This window comes from Sylvia atricapilla, chromosome 15 (genome assembly GCF_009819655.1).
Source record: "Sylvia atricapilla isolate bSylAtr1 chromosome 15, bSylAtr1.pri, whole genome shotgun sequence".
In the NCBI taxonomy this organism is placed as follows: Eukaryota; Metazoa; Chordata; class Aves; order Passeriformes; family Sylviidae; genus Sylvia; species Sylvia atricapilla.
In genome coordinates this window covers 9,930,065-9,954,906 of record NC_089154.1, presented here as the reverse complement: position 1 = coordinate 9,954,906, position 24,842 = coordinate 9,930,065, and the positions used below count along the sequence as shown (strand labels likewise).

General features: G+C 43.3%; 1 protein-coding gene across 5 annotated transcripts in view; it reads right to left on the bottom strand.

Moving 5' to 3' along the window:
- Positions 1 to 24,842, bottom strand: part of CREBBP (CREB binding protein) — a 95,904-nt gene that overhangs the window by 42,977 nt on the left and 28,085 nt on the right. For all 5 annotated transcript variants that reach the window (XM_066330123.1, XM_066330122.1, XM_066330124.1 and 2 more), the window contains 3 exons: positions 14,061 to 14,237; positions 4,307 to 4,556; positions 3,120 to 3,233 (listed from right to left, as the gene is read on the bottom strand). In XM_066330123.1, the coding sequence (XP_066186220.1) occupies positions 3,120 to 3,233; positions 4,307 to 4,556; positions 14,061 to 14,237 (541 nt within the window). The remainder of the gene's footprint in view (positions 1 to 3,119; positions 3,234 to 4,306; positions 4,557 to 14,060; positions 14,238 to 24,842) is intronic.

Here is a 24,842-nt window from a genome sequence, read left to right as displayed (position 1 = left end):
GGATTGGTTCCCAAATGCTCCACATCCAGGTTCTCTTCCATTTTCTGCCTGTACTCAATAACCTGTCAGCCAGCTAGATCATGGCCCCTACTTCCATTTCCCTCATCAGATTGCTGCTCTTTCATCCCTGACTTCACACACACCAGAATTTGTCTCCATCTTCTCTAAAATCACACTTTTAGGTGAAGATTAGTTATCTCAAGTTTAATCTTTCTTAATCCAGCTTTCTCCTACTGCATTTTATTTAAAATTTTCCTACAAGGAAAGTTACAGAGGAGACCAGCTCCAAGTTCACAACTCCACTTTCCAGTCTCCCTCATCTGAGTGTGGATCCCAGGGGTTTTTCAGCGTCCCCTGATCCTGGAATGATGCACAGGGATGGCCCAGGACATGACAAATGGGAGCAGATCCAGGAGCTGTGGCACAACACACCTGCCCAGGCCAGCAATGGAGGAATTAAGAAGCTCAAGCATGTGCATGACAAGATGAATCTTCAAAAAAAAAAAAAAAAAACCCCAAAACTGACACAGCTACAAAACTAGGAAATATATCAACAACTGGTTGCAAAAGTTTGTAATTCATATCGTGTTGGGCCCAGCAGGGAGCAAGAAGTACTTCCTAACAAAAACAAGCCTTCAACCCCAAAGGATTTCAACCAAATTTCAAGGCATTACTTCAGAACACAGGACCCACCTGCTTATTCAAAAGAAAAGCTAAATATTTTACCATGTGCAAAATAACATTTGTTTTCCAGTTTCCCCTGTCCCCTCAGAGATACATGGACACACAATAAGAATCATGTGGAACAGAAAGAATTTTAAATTTGTCCCAATATGTCTTATTAACAAGTCAGGTCACTATCAATCATTATAGTAAAATATAGTTCAAGAGTGCTTTAAAATAAGTAAAAAAAGGCAATACAAAGGAAACCTGGCACAATGTTCTTTGCAAAAAATCCCAGCACTAAAAGACCTGCACAGAAACAGCTCCATGGCAATAACCTAAACCCCAGGACTTTCCAGGACTTGCAAATCCCAAGGAGCAGCAACAGAAAGCTACAAAAGCACAGGAACGACTGTGCCTGGAAGTGAGGCACCACATTGCAATGGCTCAGCAGTGCTCAGCTGCAGAATGTTCTGAAAGGTGGGCACCCTTTGAGGCAGCTTCTTGAAAGCCCAGCATGGCCATACCAGGACTGAAATGACAACAGGAAGAGAGGGGTGGGCATAAGAAGGAGGGATCTGGACTCTCTGTAAGGAAGGCAGACCAACAACAGGAGGAGGATCACTACACTTCTCGTGCCTTTTTCCCTTTCTGAATATTCTCTGTATTCTGCCAAATGCAGACTCCCTCCTCTTCCCAGTTTAGTAGAAGCTACTATGATTTATGCTTAAAAAGACAACATTTTCTTCCAGTCCAAAACTAACTCAATGCTGGTTAGTCTCCACCTGAAGAAGCACAACATTTTAAAATGCACATACCAATGTAAATCATTTCACAAACCTTCCTGAATGCCCAAAGAGGGGTACCTTTTATAACAGAACTAAACAAGTACTTTTAGTGTTCCTCCTTTACCTCCCAACAAACCATGAGGTGTTATGTGACTCAGGGACACAATCCAGGACAAAGAACCCTGCCCCACTGGATTACTGATTAACTGAATAGGAGAAGGAAATTTCATATTTATCTCCTTCCATATGCAACAGGAGAGACAAATTCTACACTTATCCACTGTAATTCTGTTCCAGTCAGACAATATTCAATTCGATCCCATAGCAAAATTATTTTTAAGGACTATTGATGTTCCAGTTTTTGTTCTCTTATGATCAGCTGTATGAGCAACAAAACAAATAGTGCACAAACTACCTTTCTCCAGCAGCTTGTATTGAAAAATACAATCCTGTTCTGGTAGATGTTGTTAGCACATTGATAACAACTGTGTAATAATGATGTTAAGCACAAATGGACCATGTCATATTAAAAAGCAAGGCTTTCAACACATTTTTTGAGGGCCAAACTAGTAATCACTTGCAACAAATTGCTACTTTCAAAGCACAAGATTTATCTTGTTTACCAAGGAGAAGTTTGGCAAAATGAAAACAAAATCCTAACCTCCAAGTAGCTCTATAGCTGTAATTTTTTTCAGTTTTGGATGAGGAAAATCTTTCCTTAAACCATAAAGAGAACATGCTTAGTGGATAATTTTGGTAGTTCTAGCAGCTACCTTCCCCCCTGACTTAATCCCACCTAACCTAGGAGCAACTCTCCATCCTCCAAGGTTTACTGGTGTTCCCCACTGCAGTCTCAGCTTAGCTGGAAATTAGCAGAATGCTTCCAATCCAATTCCAGTGTACAAGCTTTGCAAGTCCTGCAGCTATTTTCCACTTCTTAACCCTTATTTAAATATACTCAGGCATAACATCACTTAAAACTTCTTGAACTTGACATCGATGCTGTAAAATGTTCCACCCTGGCATCTTTTCAAAGGACTTGATGAGGAGCAAACCTACCAACATAAGTTCAGAATTTTATTTTTCAGAGCAAGAGGGAAGAAGAAATAAACTACAAATAGACCAGCCCCAAGGATCAGTAACAGCTCAGCTATTATAAAAACCAGGCATGATTTGCAGAACTACAGCTAACCTATACCAGTGTTAAATACACTTGATTAAGACACCCAGACCTTTTTACATGAGAGAATTATTTTTCCTAAGATTTTTGATTATTTTAAATCATTAGCATGCTGATTTAAGTTGTTTCTAGCAGCAAGAAACACAATGAAGTAGCTTATCTCCTCCCCAAGCCCCTACCTACAAGCGAAACTGCTTCATAACTGGAATTTATTGATCTGCCTCACAGTGAAACACCAGTTAGAAGTTGCCACACCCTTTAAAAAAGATGTGTGCTTGAGCTCAACTTCCCCAATTATTCTGCATTTAAGTAATAAATTGCATTCAAAGATGAGAAATGGAAATTCACTGGTATATTTATCCTTGTACACGATTGTTAACAGCTACTGAGTTTGCTGGGCCACTGCCAAGAGTTTATTCCTCCACTGCACACGTGATCAGCTTTGGTTTAACAGTTTTAATGGTGACAGCAGTAAGAGGAGTACTCACGTTGTTGGTTTCTTTTGTCACTGGCATTTTTCAGAGGAAGGCACACGGGACAGTCGTGCCGAGTACAATTCTTCCAGTGGGAGATGATTTGTCTCGAAGATGCACAATGAGCAACTGGAGCAAGGGAAAGCAAGAGTTAAGAGTCACTCCTTGGTTAATTGGCTTTGAATTGTTTCATTTTTTTTAGAGTAACTCTATTCTTCAACTGGTTTTGGATTATTCATTTTTTAGAGTAACTCCATTCTTTCTCCTTCACAAGCAATACTAAAACCACAAACAACTAAATCTTTTTGTGACCCACGAGCAAATGAAGGAAACTAAGCTCCTAAAATTTAAGACAAAGGCATTTGGACACTACACACTCCTTATAAAACAGAGATGAAAAGGATGATTGCAAGGCTATACTGCTACCATCCTACTTCCAAAAGGCAAATATTGCAATATTGTACATATAACTAAACACAACTGAAATGTCTTATGATCCAAGTGCAAATGAAAGAAATTAGTACTGAAATTTAAGACAAAGGCATGGTGGATATCACACTTAGTATTGATGCCTTAAGTCCTAGCTTTCATATTTTTCAGATTCTATACTGTATTAGTATATAACTCTGAACTTCATATCAAAGTGTTGGCAAGTTCTTCTCACAGTGTAGTTAGACAAAACAATCCTTTTCCAGCCTGAGAACCAAGGACACCATTGCAGCTTCGGGCCCAGAAAGTATAAACAACAGTGAACTGAGGAGAGCAAACTGGGAGGATGGGACTTCATAACCTGAAGCTGTAACTGGACAATTAACCCAAATATGTAAATGGACCCAAACTTATAAAAGTGTGAAAACTTGCGACCAAGTGTCCATCTTGAGTAGAGCCACAGCCAAACTCTTGTACTGCCCAAAGTATATCCTTTAAAAACCCTTTTAATAAATACCTACTTTATTCCTTTAACACTGTCTAGCCTCTATTCCAGATAGCCTCTCAAAGCAAAAATTTAACAGAGGAGATGAAGATGCCTGCAAGGCTAATACTGGTACCATCCTACTTAAGAGGAGAGCAAACGTTCCAGAGATGAGAGCTGTGAGCAGTTTAACCACAGAGCCACTGCTGACACTTCTCTAGTGCCAGCCCCGGGGCCCATTTGGGCAAGAAGGGCAAGGCTGGGGACAGGGAGAGCAGAGAGGGCTCACCTTGGCAGGCCTTGCCAGCCTGGCAGTGCGTCATGTGGTTGAGGACGTTCTTCATGGTGCGGCAGTGCGGGAGGGCGCAGGCGCGCACCTCGCCGTTGGCCTGCTCGCGCCGCTGACACTTGTGAGCGTGGAGCAGCAAGACCAGCTGCTGCTGGATCAGTTTGCGCTTCTCGGGGTCTGCCGTGGGCCCCGTGGCCATGGCCTGTGTCGGGACGATTCCCACCTGCTGCACCTGGGTTTGCATCTGGGACTGAGAGAGAAAACGGAGAGGTCAGCGCTGTGCCCGCGAGCCGTGGTTCTGATCTTTGTCTTGTACGAGGATTTGAGTGTCACAAAATTGGTCACTGAGCTACAAGGGTTATTGCACCAGCCCCTGTAGCATTCCTGAACATTTCTAATGCTGAAACAACACCAGTGTATTGAGAGGTTCCTCTGTTAAAACACGTACACAAACTGGAGTATTAATAGTGAGCCATTTTGTTTATATACATTTATAAATACTGTTTATTCTAGTTTTTCCATCATTCCAACAGCCATGAGCTCTTATCATACTCAGAGGTGGAATTCTTTAAGGTCCCTTCCAACCCACACCATTCTATGAGTCTATGAATACAAGCTTATTTAGTATTATACTTTCATACTATAGGTCAGATTTTCATATCATAGGTTTTATACACCTCAATCCTACTTCCTTGTCCCTAACGAAAAGCGAAGTCCAATGGGAGAAGATCATCAAAATTCTATGACTGTCTCCATGTATTACAGCAATAGACAGAGTTGATTTTCCAAGCCTAAGTTAGTCCTTTTTCTCCCCAAGTGATATTCCTTCCACAAAGAAAATTCCCAGGGCAAGCTGTATATAGTGCTCTCCTAGTAAGGGCCATCTAAATCTGGCTGCTGAAGAGAACTAGCGTTACCACAGGGTGACACTGGGTTCTATCAGCTTTAAAATCCAATGTTTTACTTCCAGCATCCATTCTTTATGGACACACTTCTGCACCAAGGCCTGAGCTCTGCCTGATAGCTGCAAACCCACAGAGATTTTCAGTCTAATGCACAGCTCGTAACACAGCAGAAGACAAAACAGCCTCCTTAACATGTCAATTATTCAACACAGATTAGGCAGCTTTTCTACCTTCCTGGACAAATGCAGAAACTTGGCTTTCAAAATTAAACATCCACAGCCTGCAGTGACTCCCCAAGCAGAAACAGATATGGGACTGCAAAAGTGCTGAAATCTCTGTGATTTGCAGCCTGCACTAATCTCATGGACAAACAAACAACAGTCCCAAGAATCACTTTGATTTTGCACTGTGAAAAACAGGTTACCACAGGAAAGCTCACCAAATTCCAAGCTACCTAAGGAAAACCAGCCATGAAAAATACTTTTAAATAGAATATAGGAACATTAGGATTATGCTGGGGAGGTAACAGAGGAAATACTTCAGTGCTGCCTGCAGAACTACCAACCACAGCCTGTGTACCACATTTAAAGAAAATCAGGTTTAAGTGTCAGCATACACCACTTGTAGCCCACTCTGCTTCTGAGTTTGCGAAGGATTCCCCAGGAAATTCCATAGCCTACAAAATCCTAATTTTCTTAGACCAACAAAATGTTCCCTGCACAAGTTCTCCCTGCTCCAGCAGCAAACTTTGTCCCTGCACATTGGGTTTTGGAGCTTGCTTTTCTTCTGGGGAATGAAGCACACAAGATCAAGCAGAAAACACCATGTCTGGTATTTGACGGAGGAAGTGGGGACTGCCACTTGATAATGACTATAGTAAGTCTTAGACAAAGAGGAATTGCTGAAATCTGTTTGTCTTGGACTTTCAAGAGAAAGAACAATAAAAGGAATAAGGGGGTGAATGAAGGAAACCCATGAACATCTGCTCCTACTGCATGCAGCTGAAATTCAGTCTTCCATTTCTCCTGTGAACAAATCCATAGAGCAGAGAGGTTTTGCTGAAACAATTCTTGGGTCACAAATAGGAAACAATTAGTTCAGCTAATCTGCAGAAAAATAAAGGGATCATGCCAAAGAAAATCTTGTTGGAAGCGATGCTTTCATCCCAGTCAAAGAATTGTTTCCCAAGCCAAGTCCTCCTTTTGTTACTACCCTTCCAGATAGCAGACACAACTGCAGCTGTATCAGCACAGATGCACTGACCCAGAAGGGTTTCTTGAAGACTGAGTAACAAAAAAGCAGAATTGCAGAGTATCAGTGGTTTGAAGAACAAAACAGTCTCAGTCCAGATCAGTTTGTCTGCAGGTAGGCACAAACCCCCTTCAAAATATAAAGCTTCTTGTGGCTTCACCTGACAGACTAAGTTCTTGTTGAAGCAGGACATTCAGGTACTTCTGGACTCACAATTTAAATAAATCATTCAATAGTCAGATAAACAAGGCAAAAAAGATACTTTTGTTCCTCTTGCCACTTACTCTACCATGAACAGAGCAAATGGATCAAGGGTTGGAAATCTGCTAAAACCTCTGACAGGGATGGGAATGTCAATAATCAGTTTTCTAGAAACTGAATTATACAGGCTTCTATAGGGGAAGGCAGCTATTAATACCCTTTAAATTTATGGAAACTCATTCACAGAGGAAGATGGTTCTGTCCTGTCCCAATCCTGAAGGGCAAAAGCTTCCTGCATGTCTGGGCAGCGCAGATGCACAAGTATCTCACTGTTGTGGATTTGGATGGGCTCAAAGTTCTCTGGCAGTTTTACTTTACTGAGGTGACCAGCAATTCTCAGTGTTTTCATGTATCTATATTCATAACCACTCAGCATTGTTAAGATGGAACACTATGTACCTTTCCTTATAAAAGTAGGCAGCAATCTCAGCAGCAGTGGCAATCTTACAGCAGGTAAACAATGCAATACAGAACTCTGCCTCTACAGAGTATTATGGTTTTAAAATACTTTTCTTCTTCCGTAATTTGTTTATTTCCATGTTTTTTCCTCCTCTCTGCTAGAAGAATGTGACTTTCACTGTATGAGGACAAATCCTGCATTTAAAATATGTCTTTTAGCTCTGTAAGAGAGGTTTGTAACCAACAGCAGATCTTAGTGAGGTTATTAAGAATACACTGCCACAAATCCCACACATGGGCACATTAAGGTGAAACACTCCTAAACTTCATCAGTTCCCTTCCAACCACAGGCCTAAAGTGTGATCCTGAGGGTCCCATTCAAAGAAGTGACCTGGGCACAAAGTGGATACACACATGAACTGTAAAGCTCAAACAACTTCTAATTAGCAACATTTCTAGCTGAATTAAGTGTTCATAGTGTGACCAACACCAATAATGAGTATCCTGATACATTTCCACGAAGATTCAAAAAAGCCCTTCCTATCCACAGGATTTGCAGGAATGCTCTAGTAAGTGCTGAACCAGCTCTGACCAGCCCAGGGAGCATCATTCTATCCCCAAACTGAAGGAGAGCTCAAGCCGCAGCTATTGGGTGGCATCAAGGCCAGAGGCATTCCCCAGGGCAGTCTCTTGAAGACCAGAGCTTCACTGGGAAAGTGACACAGAACCACTTCTTGCAATTCATAACCTGGTTCTACCAGTTACTCTCCACAGGCATGGAATGAGCAGCTTGGTCCTGGTCCAAACAGGAAGGATCCTTCTGACCCCAGGAACACCAGGGTCTGCTTTGACCCCAGAGGCTGGAGGCTCACACGTGCACACACAGGCTGGGACAAGCACTACAAGCACAAGCACCTGCATTTGTGCCCCAAAACCTTACTGTGCTGCATTTCCTCACCCAAGGAGCAGGAGGAATCAAAATCTGACTCTGAATGGTGAACAGAAGACTCTGCAGGAGAGGAAAAGAGGCTTCCTGAACTGGACATAACCTCAGAAGGTCATCCTGCTGCCTGGAGGGTGGTAAGTGATGTCAGCCTATAGCACCAACCTGAGCATTGGCAGTGCTCTAGGAACTGAGGAGAGGTAGGAAGATATTCAGCTCCTGAACACAAAGTCAACAGAATCACAGAACCACTGAGGTTGGAAGAGGCCTCTAAGATCATCAAGTCCAACTTGTGCCCAATTCCCACCTTGTCACCAGCCCAGAGCACTGAGTGCCACATACAGGTTTTCCTCAGCCACCTCCAGGGATGGGGACTCTCAACACCTCCCTGGGCAGCCCCTGCCTGACAACCCTTTCTGGGAAGAAATTCTTCCTGATGTCCAACCTGAACCTCCCCTGGAGCAGCTTGAGGCTGTGGTCTCAACATGAAGAATGTGTTCAGAGCTCAAGATTTATTTATTTATCTATTATTTGGCACTGACATAGATAAAGGGAGAGTTTTCATGTCAAGGGTAAACAGGAATATTTTCCACTTCTCATTTCCACCCCTGAGGGTGGTGAATGAACTTGCAACCCCATGACAACCTCAAAGGTGAGATGGCTCCTATGGTCAGGCCACAGAAAGAACCTGAACAGTGCACAAAGCTTTTAATTGCTGAAGAAATGTTGTTTTAAAACCAGCAAAAGTCTCAATTCTATGCCATTGAGTCTGCTAGGCATCAAGGCTGGATCAGCATCTTTCTTAAGGATACACTTGTGGAGTTTTATCTCCTCATCTTTCTGATTTGCAGGACCAGCAAATGCCAAGAAACATACACTGAAGAAGTGTTTCAAAATAGAAAAAAGGGACTAAATACAGGAAGGTGTAGACAGATTCCAGCTCTCACATAAAGGAAACTATCTGAGCAAAATATTGAGAGATTATATATATATATAAACCTCAGTATTTTAGTGGGGGACAAAATAGCCTGAGGAATGAGAAGCATTAAAAATCCCAGATAGCAAATCCTGAACAGAAAAAGGATAAAGCACAAATAAGAAGTTTGTAAGGGAAAGAAAGCCATGCTGTTGGAAGGCTGGCTGTGGAGCACCTCGGCTGCTGGAACAGAGTAGGACACAGCAATGGATACTCTCCACCACTTGTTTTTGCATATGGGGGAGGGGAGAGTGGAACATGAGCCAGAGCATCAGGAAAAGATTAATTCCTCTTTGTCAGGTTTTGCCAGCCTGGCACTGTATTTACAGATGATGCAAAAACTAAAATATTCCACCATTCAAAGCAATCCACGTCCCCAGGATGAACTCCTGCACTAAGGCAAGACAGAGATGCTCTGCTCCCAACAAAACAACGTCCTTCCCCTGGCACTGAACACTGTCTCTTGGATTTGTTTCCAGGTTATTAAGATCTTCTCTTTTAGACCTAAGTAGAGCCTTTTCCCAGCTGTTCACTGCTGTAAATCAGGTGGGATTTTCTAGAGGAAGGGAAGGAGTGAGCTTGCCTGTGAACGAGAAACTGAATTTCAGAGTGGAGGTCAGGGCAGGCACAGGGAAGGTGAGAGCACAGCTGACAGCAAGCCCAGCAGAGACTGGGAGAAGGCTGAAGGGAGCAGCAAGCAGACACTCAGCACGCTGACAGTGCAACAGCCACAGACCTTTCCACAGGGACAGAGGAGAGTGGCTGTGCTGCAAGACAGGAAAAAATCACAGAAAGGGTCAGAACACAGGCCTTCCTCCCTGGAAGGGCACAAGAGTTAAGTGATTCTTCATAAAGCCTTTTCTTTCTGGTCTCTAGAATAAAATACCAGTTGTCTATTTTAAGTAGCTACAGTTCTACTTGCTCTAATCAAAGCTGGCCTCCCTGTTTAAAAGCTTTCTTCCTCTCCCTCAGAGGTCTGCAGCAAGACACACCTGAGACATTCTCACCCCCCAGTCACTTCTTCTGTCTTCTGATCAAAATCTGTTATTACAGAAATCCATAGGACATAAAAAGAAACAAAGAAGAACACAACAGAGAGTTCCTGATGCAGTTTAGCAAGAGATAAGGCGGGAAAAAGAGCACGGGAGAAGATGTGCTGCTCCAATTCTAAGCCAAGAATTGAAGAAAAACGATTTCCTTCTCTTCCAAAAAGCAATACTCTCTCAACTCCATCTGCTGGTCACAGGGATAACTGTGAAACCATGCTGGTGTCTGGAAGCCAAACTTCCCCCATTGTGCTCCTAACCCATGCAGAAATACCAGATTTACTGGTAAGTCCGCGAAGGAACCATCCACCACCAACACCTTTAGAACAGGCAGCACTGCAGGGAGCACAAAGCTTCAGGGAGCTTTTTGGAAAAGCCTCACTGGGCTCCTGCCAAGCAGCTCCTCCTGGAGCCTGGACACTCCCAAAGCAGAGGCTGCTGCCTCCCAGACTGGCTGCACACCACGCTGAGAGCCCCAGAGCAGAGCATGGCTGGTTTCCACAGCCCAGGAATTGCGCATGATCTCACAACAGCACAGAGTTGCCAGTCCTGTATCAGAACCATTTTGGCAGCACTGAAGCTCAGTAACGCGTCATCAAAACTTCCAACATCAAAAGCAACATTTTTTTTTTGAAACAAGCCTTCCACTCACGTTTTCAAGCCAGGAAAGGAACTGATTCTGTAGTAGCTAATATGCCGTTGGGATCACCATTAAAACAAAACAAACAAACAAAATCAATCCATCCTGCTGGCACTGAAAATTAATACCTTAATGCTGACCTCTTAATCATTTTAATACCATAAGGTTTGCTCTTCTTTTCTAATTAAAGAGATTAATCCAAACGTGCTTCTCAGGGTGTAGTGTAAGGTCATGGCTGGAACATGGGCTGCAGTGAACTAACACTTCAGAGACCCATTTTACTGGGCAGGCAGGGGGGATGGCAGAGTGCTGCTCCCAGGAGAGTAGTAGCCTGAATTTCGATCAAAAATCTAAATCCACAGCTGCAGCACGTTTTTCCTAGCTGCCAGGGTTATGCCTGGCAGTGGGAAAAGTCCTGGTTACTGCTGGGGACAGTAACACAGTAATGATTAGAATAATGTGGGTTAAGAAACAACCATCTTTTACTTTTGCAGCACACATATAAGGTGTAAGGCTAAAGACTGAAAGGAGTATTTAAAAATACTTTGCTTTTCAAGACTCAGGGGTCCTCAGACAACAGCTGCATCTTTCTGCTTCCTCTTCTCTTGTTTAAATACCCCTTGTGGTAACCACAGTGCTGAGTGCCATGCTGCAATCTGGTTTCCTGCCAGACAGGCCGCACACCACCAGTGTTTTCATCCGCATGGGTTTCTCTCACATGGAATAGTTCTTTAGGGGCCCCTTTAAGATAAGGATAGTATAGAGGGCTGGTTAAGCAAGATATGTGGTTGCACTCATCCCACAAAAGACCCTGAATGGCTTCTTCTTCTTTTTTTTTTTTTTTTTTTTTAATATGCAGTTGTCTTTCACATGCTGTAGTGGATGGAGTCTGAACCGATCCTCCACAGGTTCAGTTTTGATCCACATTAACATAACACAACACCCTCTCCCACATCACTGCTGCCTCCCTCAGGGAACAGGACAGGCCGTGTCCCCAGGCTAAGCACATTAAATAAACCATCATCTCCAGGGACCTAAAACATCCCAGGACACAGAAATGGCAACGGGATTGCAGCAAGAAGGCACAGAAGGATTGCTCAAACACTGCAGCTCTGCTCTGGGGACCTGCCTCTGTCACCAGCTGCTTTTCACAGGAGCCATTTGGGTCACTTTTTGGTTGCCCAATGTGAGTGACAGATGTCATTTAGATGTGTGTTTCTGTCACTCATGGAACTCCTGTGGATGTTATTTTACCCTTAAGGTAATCCCTTAACATATGAAATAAGGTTTAGCAAGTCAGAGCCTACAAATCTCAGGTTCTGAGTCAGCAGATTCTACCAGTCTTACTCTACTTGTGCCTCTGTGCCTAAAACTGGGGCAACAAATCTTTATCTCAGAGAGGTGCTGTGAAAATGTACTAATCCAAAGCACACGCAGGCTCCAGTGCTGACTGCCACAGGAAAGAGCATTTGGAAATGACCAAGTGAGATAAATTACAACATACAGCCAGCAATGCCCACAGCTACACACCGAGCTGCAAAAATAGAACTAAATGTTGACTGTGTGCTCTTTCCAGGGGCTCTGCTCATATTGTTCACTGAATAAAGCAAAGTCCCTGTGGAAGGAATAACATATGGCCATGGATGTGCTATTACCAAATAATTACACTGCCTTGCCCACTGTTGCCAAATAAAGGTTAAATTCTAACAAGTGTGACATTTCTTTTTAAGTTCTTGGCTTTGCAATAAAAATGTTTAGATGGAAATTCAGTTTTTGAAGTTACACCCTTGTCAGGACCACCCTGCCTCTAAATTCCACGTGAGCCAAGACCTTTGGGCTCCACGGTACCTATGTGTGTTGGCTGAAATGCCCATTACTCTCTGTGTTGGTGTGAGAGAAAAGAAGATATATTGGCTATGCAAAGCTTTTGACACCTGAGAAACAAAGACAGACAGTTCTGATTGTTCTCTCAGTTGGTATTTTTGACATTTTAAAACTGCAGTTGATACTACAGGGAAATCCTCCCTTACTTTCCTCTTTCTGTTGGACAAGATGGGAGAAAGGAAACAGTTTTTGATTTTCTCTCTCCCATCACTTGACAACCCTTCATGGCAAATGCCTTTTTTATTCCACCTGAATATTGACCACTAAATCCTATACTAGTTACTGAGTATATTAAGATTTAGACTTTCCCAAACCTGACTTTTAAATGAGCACAAAATTATGCCTCAAGATCACCCAGTCCCTGAGATGAATACAGCATTTCAGGGAGACGTGCAGGTTCTCTGCAGCATCAGGACAATAACTCACTTGCTTTACACCTGATCCAAACACTTAATAAACACAATTAGAGTAGTCATGCAGCAAATTGTCTTTTACAAATATTCTGCATGAGTGCAAGTGGTGTTCTGAACACGGTATTAATCCAGTCACAAGCTCATTTCCATAAACAGTAAATGACAGATGATATTAAAGTAAGATTTCACAGCGTAACCAGAGGAAAATTAGGAAGTGATTCTCCAAAACCCGGAGAAAGGAGGAAGTTTATTGCATCCTCCTGCCTCTCATACAGAGCCTATTAGTGACAGGCAGGTAGCAAATGCAGGGATGGAAAAGCAAGCATTGGTTGCGCCAAAAAACAGCGCTTTTTTGATTTAAATTAAAAAACAAACAATTTGCATCTTATGGAAGGTCTTACAAGTTTCTATAGTAACTGCTATCATGTATAAGAATATAAAATGCAACAAGGTGGAGTTTCCATAGAAACAACACAAGCAGTTTGATTAATACGCAACATCCCGAGACAAACGGGAATATTTAAATTAACTTTATAAAGAGAACTCTGGTAAACATCATACTATAAACTTGTGAGGTATCTGAATAAGAACTGCTCTTGCAAGCTTGTGACATGCAAGTACACATACATGCACAATATAAAGTGAGAAGCATCTGGGGTGTTCACCATCAGTTTCAAAGGATATGAGGTACTATTTAGTTTCAGGAAGGAGGTGAGGTACCCAACACACTCTAATTGACACACACAACTTAAAGAAGACATTTTTATCTGGTTTGAAACTAAACATACCAGACAAAATGAAAGGATGTAATGCAGTTTTTATAACTGTGATTCTTGAGGAAGTATAATCACTGCATAAAAACGTATACAAGTTTTATATAAACACTGCAGAGTGGAAGTGAGGAACCACGGGACAACTCTGATGCTTAAATGACCGTGGAGAAGTAACTTGGTAATATTGCAGAAGCTGGATCACCCAAGTATTTAGAAAGCACCAGGAAGAGGCAAAAGATGCTGGAAGCAGCAGTGCAACTCACCATGTTTGGCACACTGGTGACGGGAGTACTCTTGATGTCGGCAGGGAAGGGAGACAGACTATTGGCCAGGCCTGGCTTGTTCGGCAACTGAGGATTCACTCCTGCAGCTCCCATCTGCTGCCCTCCAGTTTGACTGAAAGGCTGCCCAAAGGGAGTAGTGTTACCTGTCATTCCCAGCTGGAAAAGAAGGAATGAATGAAATTATTAGAATTTTCGTGATTCCAAAAGGAGATTAAAAAAAAAAAAAAGGTGAAATATCCATCTTTGCATTTGCGGAGACTGAGTTTCAGTTTAAGTTTCTCAATATTAAATCCTCGGTATTAAATTCACAATTTAACAACTTCTACCAAGTTAAGATACATCCTAAAGATATGATTCACAAATATATACAGTGGTGAGGGGCTGAAGTCTTGCGATTCAACTCACAAAATCAAATGAAAGCACAAAATCATCCTTTCCAATCCACACTTCCAGAAATCACTTTTTCCAACACTACAGGAACTTCGGAAGACCAAACAAACTTCAAATCCTGTGATACTTTGTGCATTCTGAGCACAAAGCATGACTTTGTACACAGACAGATGGGAAGGGAGGGGAATATATAGAGGCATCGAGCAAATGGTTATCAACTTCTGTTTGGGTACTTGAGAAGAAGTATCTGAGCAAAAAGATGTCTAAGACAGCCAGCCTTGACAAATGACACTCTGAGAACCCCCTAAGACTAAAACACTAAAACAGAAACACAACTGCCCCTGAATGACTGCAGAGAACGTTGTACACCCAAAGAGCCAGTTGGCCTGAAGGAGCCTCCCCCATGGTGAAACCCCTCTACTGGAACCACAGAATCACTGTGACTGGAAAAGACCTCCAAGACCAACCTGGGACCCATCACACCTTGTCAGCCAGCCCGGAGCCCTGAGTGCCATGTCCAGGCTCTCCTCAGACTCCTCCAGGGACGGGGATCTCACCACCTGCCTGGGCAGCCCCTGCAATGCCTGACCACCCTTTCTGGGAGGAAATTCCTCCTGATGTCCAACCTGAACCTCCCCCAGCACACCTTGAGGCCATTCCCTTGTCCCATCCCCTGTTCTTTGGGAGCAGAGCCTGACCTCCACCTGTGTCCACCCTCCTGTCAGGGAGTTGTAGAGAATGAGAAGCTCCCCCTTGAGCCTTCTCATCTCCAGCCTGAGCTCCCTCAGTAGACCACATTTGTTCATTCCCTTGCCTCACACTGGGAGGATTTCTAGGTGACTTTATGACCTGGTCCTAAATATGAATCCAACCACTGAGAAAAGTCTTTATTTTGAATAGTAAAACCTATTTTCTTCTTCCCTTTACCTCTCCAGCCTTTCCTTCCTCACCACAGTGGTGTTTTATGGTCCTGGTCTCTTCCCTTCCCCTGCCAGCAGGGATCCAGGGTGACTATGCCCATAGCTGGAAGAAGGACTGTTCACATCAGCTTATCACTGGAACAGCCTCATAATGAGGGATTATTCAGGGGTTGCTTTTTATGCTTACAGGAATCAGGCTGAATGAGCAGTTGAGGAAGCACTAGTTACGAGCAGCAAATTACACCAGGGCAGAGTCCAACACACACAATTTGACTGGGCCTTGTCCTCTTTGTCCCTGTACTTCGTACCCTCTGGTTTCAGACAGCTGGCCCTGCCACTCTCCAAGCAGCTTTATGTTAGGAAATGCTCCCTTTCCCTGCATCCTGCCCAGTAACTGTTGCCAGATTTGGGCCTTTCTTCACTGTACAAGACGTTCTATCTTTACACATTAAAAAAAAAAAAACAACCAAAAACCAAAAGCTGTTACTTTGCAATACATGAGGTTATCAAATATGTGCTGTGTCCCAGAGTAAAGCTGAATAATTCAAATAGCAAGTAAGACCAAAAAATTAGCATCTAAAGTTTAGTCCCTAGACTGCCTTTAAAGAGAAGTAGTGTTAGCTACTATCACATTGCACAAATATCAAGAATTTAATTTTCTGTATTTCTGTGTTTGTTTTGCAGACTGCATGTTCAGAGAAATTAGTTTAATCATTATTTATTACACCACAGATTTTGGCAGCTTTCTCTGAAGAATTAATAGCGACGTATTTCATAAAATTGCCCACTCGACCCACTATTTCAGACAAGGTATAAGAAAGTGTAATCTGATAATGACAGCTGTTCATTAATGCTGTAGGGGTCTATCAGATCAACAGTGAAGAAAATTTCTGAAACTAAAAGTGAGATTCTGAGAAAGCTTAAGGAGAACTACTGAAACCTTTCAGAAGCCAGAAATAGGAACATTAACTCTGGGGATGTCAGTTCAGTTTCCTCACGTCTAATTCCCAGCTACAAACTTCGTTGTTGGAAGGATTTTGCCCTTCCAGTCTTCTTTGAACTTGCTTGAAAGTCTGGAGGATTTTTCTTTTTTTTTAATGGAATAATATACGGACTTCTCTTGCAATCACCACCGCACTTCCTGCAGACCTTCACAGTCACCACCAGCACTGGCAGAGCCCAGCCTGGGGGACAGGAATGCTGCTCCAACAGGAACCTCTCCCCACGGCTCCCAAGGGCCACTCCAGCCTGCAGAACACAGGGAAGCAGAGCCCAACCTGGACATGGCAGCTCTTGGATGGAGCAGATTCAGACACCAGGGAGGAGATGGAAAAGGCTCAGTGCAGGCAAGGAATGCCCAAGGTGGATGTGCTGAGCTTGGAAGCCTGGTGTTAAAAGTTTCTGGCAGAATCTTATATAGCTGAATTTTCAAAGACCAGAAGAGAGATTTTTCTTTGTGCAGTGAGAATGCTGAGCAAATTTTACCTCCAATTTAAGTTCTTGCTCAAAAGAAACAGAGAGGTGTTCTCATCTCATTATCAGGAAATATTAACGCTTTTTTAGTAAAGGAAGAATGTTTAAAAATAGATCTTTAGGGAAAATATTAGAAATGTTTTGGTCTCAAAAGACAGTTTCAAGTTTGTTAAAACTCTAAAACAACTAGAACATCCTCAAAGCACTGAAGCTCTGCAATCCTAACATGCACCACCACATGGTTGCTTCACTTTAACATTACCTTTTCAACAGATCTTGTTATTAGATAGATCACAACTCTGTACAACAACAAAGCAACCTTTCAAATCTTCCAAGTTGAGTGCTTAATAAGGTGATAACTTTTCCTACTCTAGGTGGTCATTAACTAAGAAACACTTTATTGAAATTTTAAGAAATGCTTTGCTGTCCTTTGAAATCCAGCTGGAAACAGAGCAGCTTCCATTTGAAACCTTGTATTTTGGTTAACCTGCTCTCTGCCACATTGTATTTCAGTGTCCACAGTTGTGCTTTCATAAGGGAAAAGAACTTGAAGCTAAAGCATTACACCAGTCTGTAACTTTCAAAGAAAAGCATCATTTAGTAACATTGTAAAACATTAGACATGCCTTTTAACCTACACGTCATTTTTGTAAATTACTGCCAATGAAACAAACTACTAAAGGCTTTTTTTTGTTTGAAGTTAATCTTTAAAAAAATAGTCCAAATAAGTGGAAAAACCTTCCTTAGGTAGCAATCTCTGAAGTAAATACAGAGACAAAATTAGGAAGGATCATGCACAAGATGAGCTCATTAAAACTTACAGATGTTTGTGGTTCCAGGGGGGTGTAAACTCATTTTTTTCCAAGAAGAAAACAAACTAACAGGACTGTGATTTCCAGAAACCAAGAATGCACAATACAATGTGAGACCTGCTCGAACAACCCTTATCCATTTTTAACAGTTTCCAACCAAATCTAGGATCAGTGAAGAGTTTCAGCAGCAGAACAACCTGCTGACAAAACAGCATTAAGACCCACAGCGTTCCAGAGCTGTTCCTGGTACCCTGAGGAGCAGCTGGAATTGATTCCAAACACAGCCAGGTAGGGACTCCAGCAAAGCAAACCACTGTCAGCTCCTCCCTGGTGGGAAGGCAGCAAACAGGAGGTGGAAGGAAAGGAGGAATGAGGCAGAGCTCCCTGCATATCACACACTGAAAGATGCCTGAGAGACAGAGGCATAAACTGCAATTCCTGCTTAATTATCTGAATGCTGAGCCCAGTGACTTCTGTGGGACTTTAAACCATGGCTGACTGAAATCTAGAAAAAACAACTGGTAAATATACGCAGGAGATTGAGCCTACACCTTGTAAAGACTTTATCCTGCCTGTTTGTTCTGCAAATGGAAACTGGCAGCTCCGAGCAAAAGACTCAGAAGGTTCCAACACCCCAACTCCTGCCTCTGCTTCCAAGTTTTCCAGGCAGGTAAGGAAAGGAAGATACTCAGAAGACCCTTCCTTGTTTTTATATTTCTGAAACAGAACTCTGATCCCAAAATAGCTAGCTCAGGGGGAAGATTGCCAGGTAATTAAAAGCCACCAAAGATAAACCAGCAAGAACACTGGAGTTTACAACCTAGTAAGAATGGGGAAGAATTTTCATGGGGAACTCTGAGCCATCACAAAGATTTGTTATTTGGCTTAAAGTTTGTTAAATTTACATTTCTAAAAAGAAGGAAAGCAAAGTGTGAGTTGTTTCTTTCTCCACCAGCATGGAGCAGGAATGGATGTGCACCACAGGGCTACTCCACCTTCCATCCAGTGCATCTCCATTACACCAAAAGCTGAAAGCTTCTCTCTGACAACCTGGGTTATGTTGCTCACTCCCATTTTGTTCTAAGCCCACAGGTGTTCCCTACATGTTGCCTTTGCTCCCTTCCATAATTTCATCTCCTTTTTCTTCCTACCACCTTTTCAGCAGCCCTGTTCCCTGCATTCCATCCCATGGTGGCTCCTTTCAATTCCACTTCATCCTCTGCAACTCACATACTCATACTTCTGTTTCTGTGCCGCGATTTTGAGCAAATCTTGCTTCTTTTGCCCAGCTCTCTGTGGTCATAGCTGCATGAATTCTGATGGAGTAAAGCAGACTTTCCCCCAAAAAGGTGGTGTTCTGTTCCACCAGCTGCAGTGGGGGAGATAAAGGGGTGTATCCCAAATTCAAGTTAAGGCCAGTGGTGCTTCAAGAAGGAACCTGATTAATGCAGGACACCACCTTAAACACATTATTTCTGCTCTAAAACAGTTCTCAGAAATATGATAATGACACTCTCCTTTAATGGAAAAGAGGCATTTAATTTAATAATTCTGCTATCCCAGGAAGACAAGTAGATTCTGTTCCCTTTTTTATCACTATGGCAACTCTCTAAGATACTGGAATCTATTACTGAGTGTGGATAGGAAATAGGGTATTTCACTCTACTCTCATAAGCCAAGGAATGTACAAACTTCCAAGCTGAAAAAACCCCCCCAGCACTTAAAACCTTTGTTCAGCTGCCTTGGACTACAGGAGCCATCAGACTCCTGGGAGGTGCTTCTCCTGTTTTGCTTCTTAGTTCTTTTCAAAGCAGAACAGCAATTCCATTTCCTCTAGTTCCTGGAGTTTCACAGATTTTATAGAGGAAGCCTGTGACCAAACCTACAAACCTCACCTGAGGGTACAACCCAGAGGTGATGTGACACAAGCGAGAAATTCACTGATCTAATCCTGAAGACACCTTTTGGAGCAGAATGGAACTCCACACTGTGCTGTTCCTTCTGCTTTTAAAGCCTTCTTTTTCCCTCCTGTCTTTAGCAACTCTGACACACCACAGTGCTTCTTCCTCTAACCCAGCATCAAGATGGGTTATGCTCCCTCTTGTACACCAAGTGTTCAGGCTGTAAATAAACTCTACCCTTCCCTCCTCTAAGTTTTTATCAACTGTCCCCTCACCTCCATCACCACAGCTCTCACTCCTGCAGTCCAGGATACTCCACCACCACATTTCTCTGGGGCTCCCAGGACATGCAACCAACACAACAGGCTGCAAACCCCACTCCCTGTTACAAGCACATCATTTCCTACTCTCTTTTTTAGCTTCCTCTCCAACACACTGTCAGAAACCTCAAAAGTGCATGCAGCTATGCTCCTTGCCATCCCCTTTTCCCTTGGGAAATTCTGCTCTCCTCTGTTGCCCCAGCCCATTTTTCACTCCACAGCTTCCAAATTTAATAAAAGGTCTGGCAGGACAGACTGAGCTCAGCCTTTCCTGGGAGAGAGAAAGCACCTGCATTTGTAGGCATGTGCCAAGGAGCAGCATGCACCCCTGACAATGCTCCTGGGTTTGTATCTTATACCACCACTACCTACCTACAGTTAATGCCATAATTCTTTTTTTTTTTTTTTTTTTTTTTTTTTAAATTAGCTATTCCAGACAGATTAGTCAAAAAAACTCCCCAAAATTACCCAAACCAAAAAACCCAAAGCAACAAACTTCTCTCCAAGTTAAATGTTGATTTTCATTAAGTTTTGAAGCACTGACTCTGTACAAAAATGGAAGGAGGTTATTCTGGCCAAGTATTTAAAACCAAAACAATATCATGAGATTGGACTGAGCTGACAACAGAAAAAATACTGAAAGGTTGATATGAGAATCAAAGAACTCAGAGCAGCATGGGCTCAGGGGAAAATAAGCCTGGCTGAAGTAATCTGATTATGATCCAATCCTATAAACTAAAAATAGTTATTGTTAATATTCAATTCAGTATCTGCTGGATTTTTTTGACTAGAAAACAGCCTGGGAAGAAAGGAAGCAAACGAGACAAGCTTGGCCAGACTCTGAAAGCTATGAATCTGCAAAATGCTTGAAGAAGAACAAATGTGAGCTTTCAATATACTAACAGGAGGGATGAAAAGACAACTGGATAAGGGGAAAGTGCCATCATTATGTGTCTGGAGTGTTGAGAATGCTGCTGCAACAACAACCAACACACTGCAGTAGTTCAGGAATGACAGGTAAAAATGACAGAATCCAGAGAGGCCTCAAGAAGTGTTCAAGGGACTAATGGGCATGGCCAAAGACAGGCTAATTGCAATCTAATAGCCTAACTTATTTTGCTCACTATTTAAGCTTATTAATTTGCTTATCTTATTAAGGCAAGGACTGAACTGATTCTAAAGTACTGATTTTGGGAATAAAAAGGTAATAATATAAATATTTTCTGTTTAGCAAAGACACATCTAAAGGTAGGAGCTGAAGCTCTGTAGCTTCAAAGACAATATTAGAAAAAAGATGGGACTAAATACCACTAAAATTGTTAGGATTATATTAATGTTTTATTTAAATACCATATGCTTCTACTTATCAACAGGGGTAAGTTCACAAAAATAATAAGGCATCTAATCAGAAGTATCCTGTCTTTGTACCATGGTCATTTTCATACACTTTAGTCTTTACAAAATGGAACCTTACAACAGAATAATAGTTACAATTTCTGCGCTTGTCTAGAAACAACACAGAAAGATGGGAAGAAAAAATTATCTGGAAGCAAAAATAACCTGAGACCTTGACTAAAGTCCATTAACCAAAGCCAGGGACCAAAGTCCAGGAAGGTAGAGGTGCAGAACGAAGTCAAAAAATGAAACTATTGCACCTTCCCCGGCACCCCAGAACTGCGTTACTGAGCACGGCGCAGAGCAGCTCCAGGTGATGGCTCTTGTAAAGACGCGAGATCACAGACAGGATGGACTGCAGCACAGAATTCCATCCACTCACTCAATCCTGCAGCAATTAAGTCACCTCTTCAGACTGACATTGATTGCAGGATCACAAACCAGTTATATTGTTAGTTAGGCATCCTGGGGAAACTGCCCATCTCCTCCCCTTCCCTCGGATCAATTTTTCTCTAATCACTTTGGAAATCACTGGTCAGTTTGACCCATTTTTCTTAATGGCCTCACAGATAATTAAGTTTCCAAGATCGCTGAGCAGAGGGATGGACAGGTAGATTATGACACAGTCCTGGTTCTGGCCAGGACAGATTTCTCTTTTGCAGTAGCTGGGAGGAGGCACGTGCAGGACACAGATTATTCTGTACCACCCCCCATCTCTGCTGAGGGCAGGGGACAGGGAGAAAACGGGTGTTCTGAGCATTTTGCATGTGAATCATTCGCCTCTCAGTTTGTTTTCTTATCTCATCACTGTTTCTTGCTCTTATCTCACCCCGTGATCTTTGCCTTTTGTGTCTCTCTCCTCTGTAGCCCACCGCAGGGGAGGAGGTCAGGGAGAGTCTCAGCTGCCAGCACTGAACTGGGGAATACCATTCTCAAACCAGATCAGCCTCCTCCAGCGCCCAGCGTGAGGCTCCAAGGGCTGAGAGAACAACACATCTGCCCAAGTGACTTGGAAACAAATGTATCTGAGCGTTTGCCGTGTTAGGTTCAGAGCAGCCGGTCACAGTGTTGCTCTGTTCATGTGGGTGTGGTATTTAACCTGTTTCCTTAAGTGCCCGTCGCAGTGCTCTTTTTTCGAGCAAGGCAGAGGGAGCACCATGGCTTTGTACTGTGGGCTATCAGTTTATCACATGATAACATCGACAGCAATGATAGTCACTTGGGATGGATGTTCAGCGCTGCTCTCTGCCCTCACCTCGACACTACCTTTAGGAATCCTTTGATAATCCTACACAGACTGGGGGGGGAACAGGAGAGAATTATTTTCCTCAGCTTTCCACCCGTATTTTCTCCTTCAGGCCTGTTACCAGTTTTTAATTTCCCTAGACGTGAAGTACGCAATCCATGTGGCAGAAATTTGCATGGAGTGCGTCATGGCCATAGGCCAACGCAGTGACAATGATGTCGATGAAATGAGAACAGACTCCTTAACTCCGGCAATGTGAAGACCATCTTTTTTCCTCCCTACCAACCTGTGAAAGGACTGACAAGACTGTGAACAGATCAGACTGAGCAAACTAGAAAGTAAAAGTCCCATGTGGACACCAGTGCAGACCAGAATCTCTGCTACTGGGAACAAGCCGCCCTCGGCTTGAGAGGTGACAACACCATAAGGTAACCTCTGGTTTTACCTGCATGGTCACAGACAGGACATGAGGAGGTGGATGAAAATCCAATCTCTGCTCTGGCAGCAGGAGCATGAGATTTGAGAGGAAGAAAAACCATCACAGAAAATTCTTCGAGGATAAATGCCCCTCCAGTTTCCCGGGGGCATGTCCTCAGATAGAAATGAAAGGCTGATGTTATTTCACGTCCTCTGGTTCTTATTTGCAAGAAGAGAGAAACAAGTACCATGATCAGAACTAGAGAGGCCCTGCCCCCAGCCAGGTGGAGAAAAGGGACTATTGGATCTCTTGGACTGTGTGGATCCATGGCCCGGCACATCAGATGCACAAGAATTTAAAGCTTTAGTTGACACCGGTGCACAATGTTCCCTGATGCCACTGGGATCTGTAGGGGCAGAATCCATTTCTGTTTCTGGGGTGGCAGGAGGATCCCAACAGCTGATTGTACCGAAAGCTGAAGTGAGCCTGACTGGGAATAAAGGGGAGAATACTCCATTGTCACTCACCCAGAGGCCCCACCACCCTCAGCATGGATCACCTCAGGAGAAGGTATTTCAAGGTCCCAAAAGGGAATCTTGGGGCTTTTAGAAGAGCTGCTGTGGAGACAGAGAAAATTCGACAGCTGAATTCCTTGTCTGGCGTCCCAAAGGACCCTTCTGCTGTGACACTGATGAGGGATGAAGAGCAACAAGCACTGATCACTACCACAACAGTGCCCCGCTGGCAACAGGACACCAGCCAGCCCTGTGGGACCCCAGCCATGGGATGTGCTGTGGATTTCAAGAGCTGGGAGTGCTCAGCAAGATCTGCTCACTCTTAATAGCCCTACACAACCAGAGTGTCAGTCCAATGGAAAGTGCAGACCGACAGTGGACTATGGTGGCCTGAATGAAGTCACACCATTACTGAGAGCTGGACATGCCCCAGGGGTATAAACACAGCTCCACTACTGGTCATGGACTGATCCAGACCGCACTGGAAAAGGATGAGGCCCCAGAACATTTATACCACATTGATAACATCCCTGCATGGGAGAACAGGCCAGAGGAAGTCTTTGATAAAGGGGAGAAGATATTTCAAATCATCCAGGATTTGCTCTGCAATAAAGCAAAGTGGGGTTAAACAGCCTCACTGCAGGTTTTCGGAGGATGCACATCCCAGAGTACAGTCAGATTGTCAGCTCTCTCTACTTTGTGACATGGAAGAAAAATTCTTTCAAGTGGGGCCCTGAACAGCAACATGCTTTGAACAGATCGAACAAGAGGCTGTTGAACCAGTAGCCCCTGGGCCAGTCAGGACAGGACAAGATGTAAAAAATACACTCTGCAGTCCGGGGGAATGGTCCTTCCTGGCCTGTCTGGTAAAAAGTACCTGAGAAGACTTCTGGGGTTCTGGAGTCAGGGATACAAAGGATCCAAGGCTGTTACACCCAAACTGAAAAAGAGATCCTGGCAGCCTACGAAGAGGCTCAAGCTGCTTCCAAAGTGACTGGCACTGAAGCACAGTTTCTCCTGGAACCCTGACTACCAGTGCAGAGCTGGATGTTCAAAGGGAAAGTGCCTTTCACACATCATGCCCTGTGAGCTCCTGATGCAGTTTGCAGCCACTCAACAGCACACCAGCCCTCCCGCCCTGGAAGACATCTAGGACTGATAGAACCCACAGCCACTGACTAAGTGAACTCAACAGACACCTTAGAAGGGCCAGCCACTGTCTACAAGTGAAATATATATATATATATGTACCTAGTTGGAGGGTACGGGAATTGGACATGAGTAGTACATGGTATAGAATAAGGGGCAATGTCCTGGCTCCAGGCAGGACAGGGTTAATTTTCTGCAGTAGCCAGGACAGGCCATGGTTAA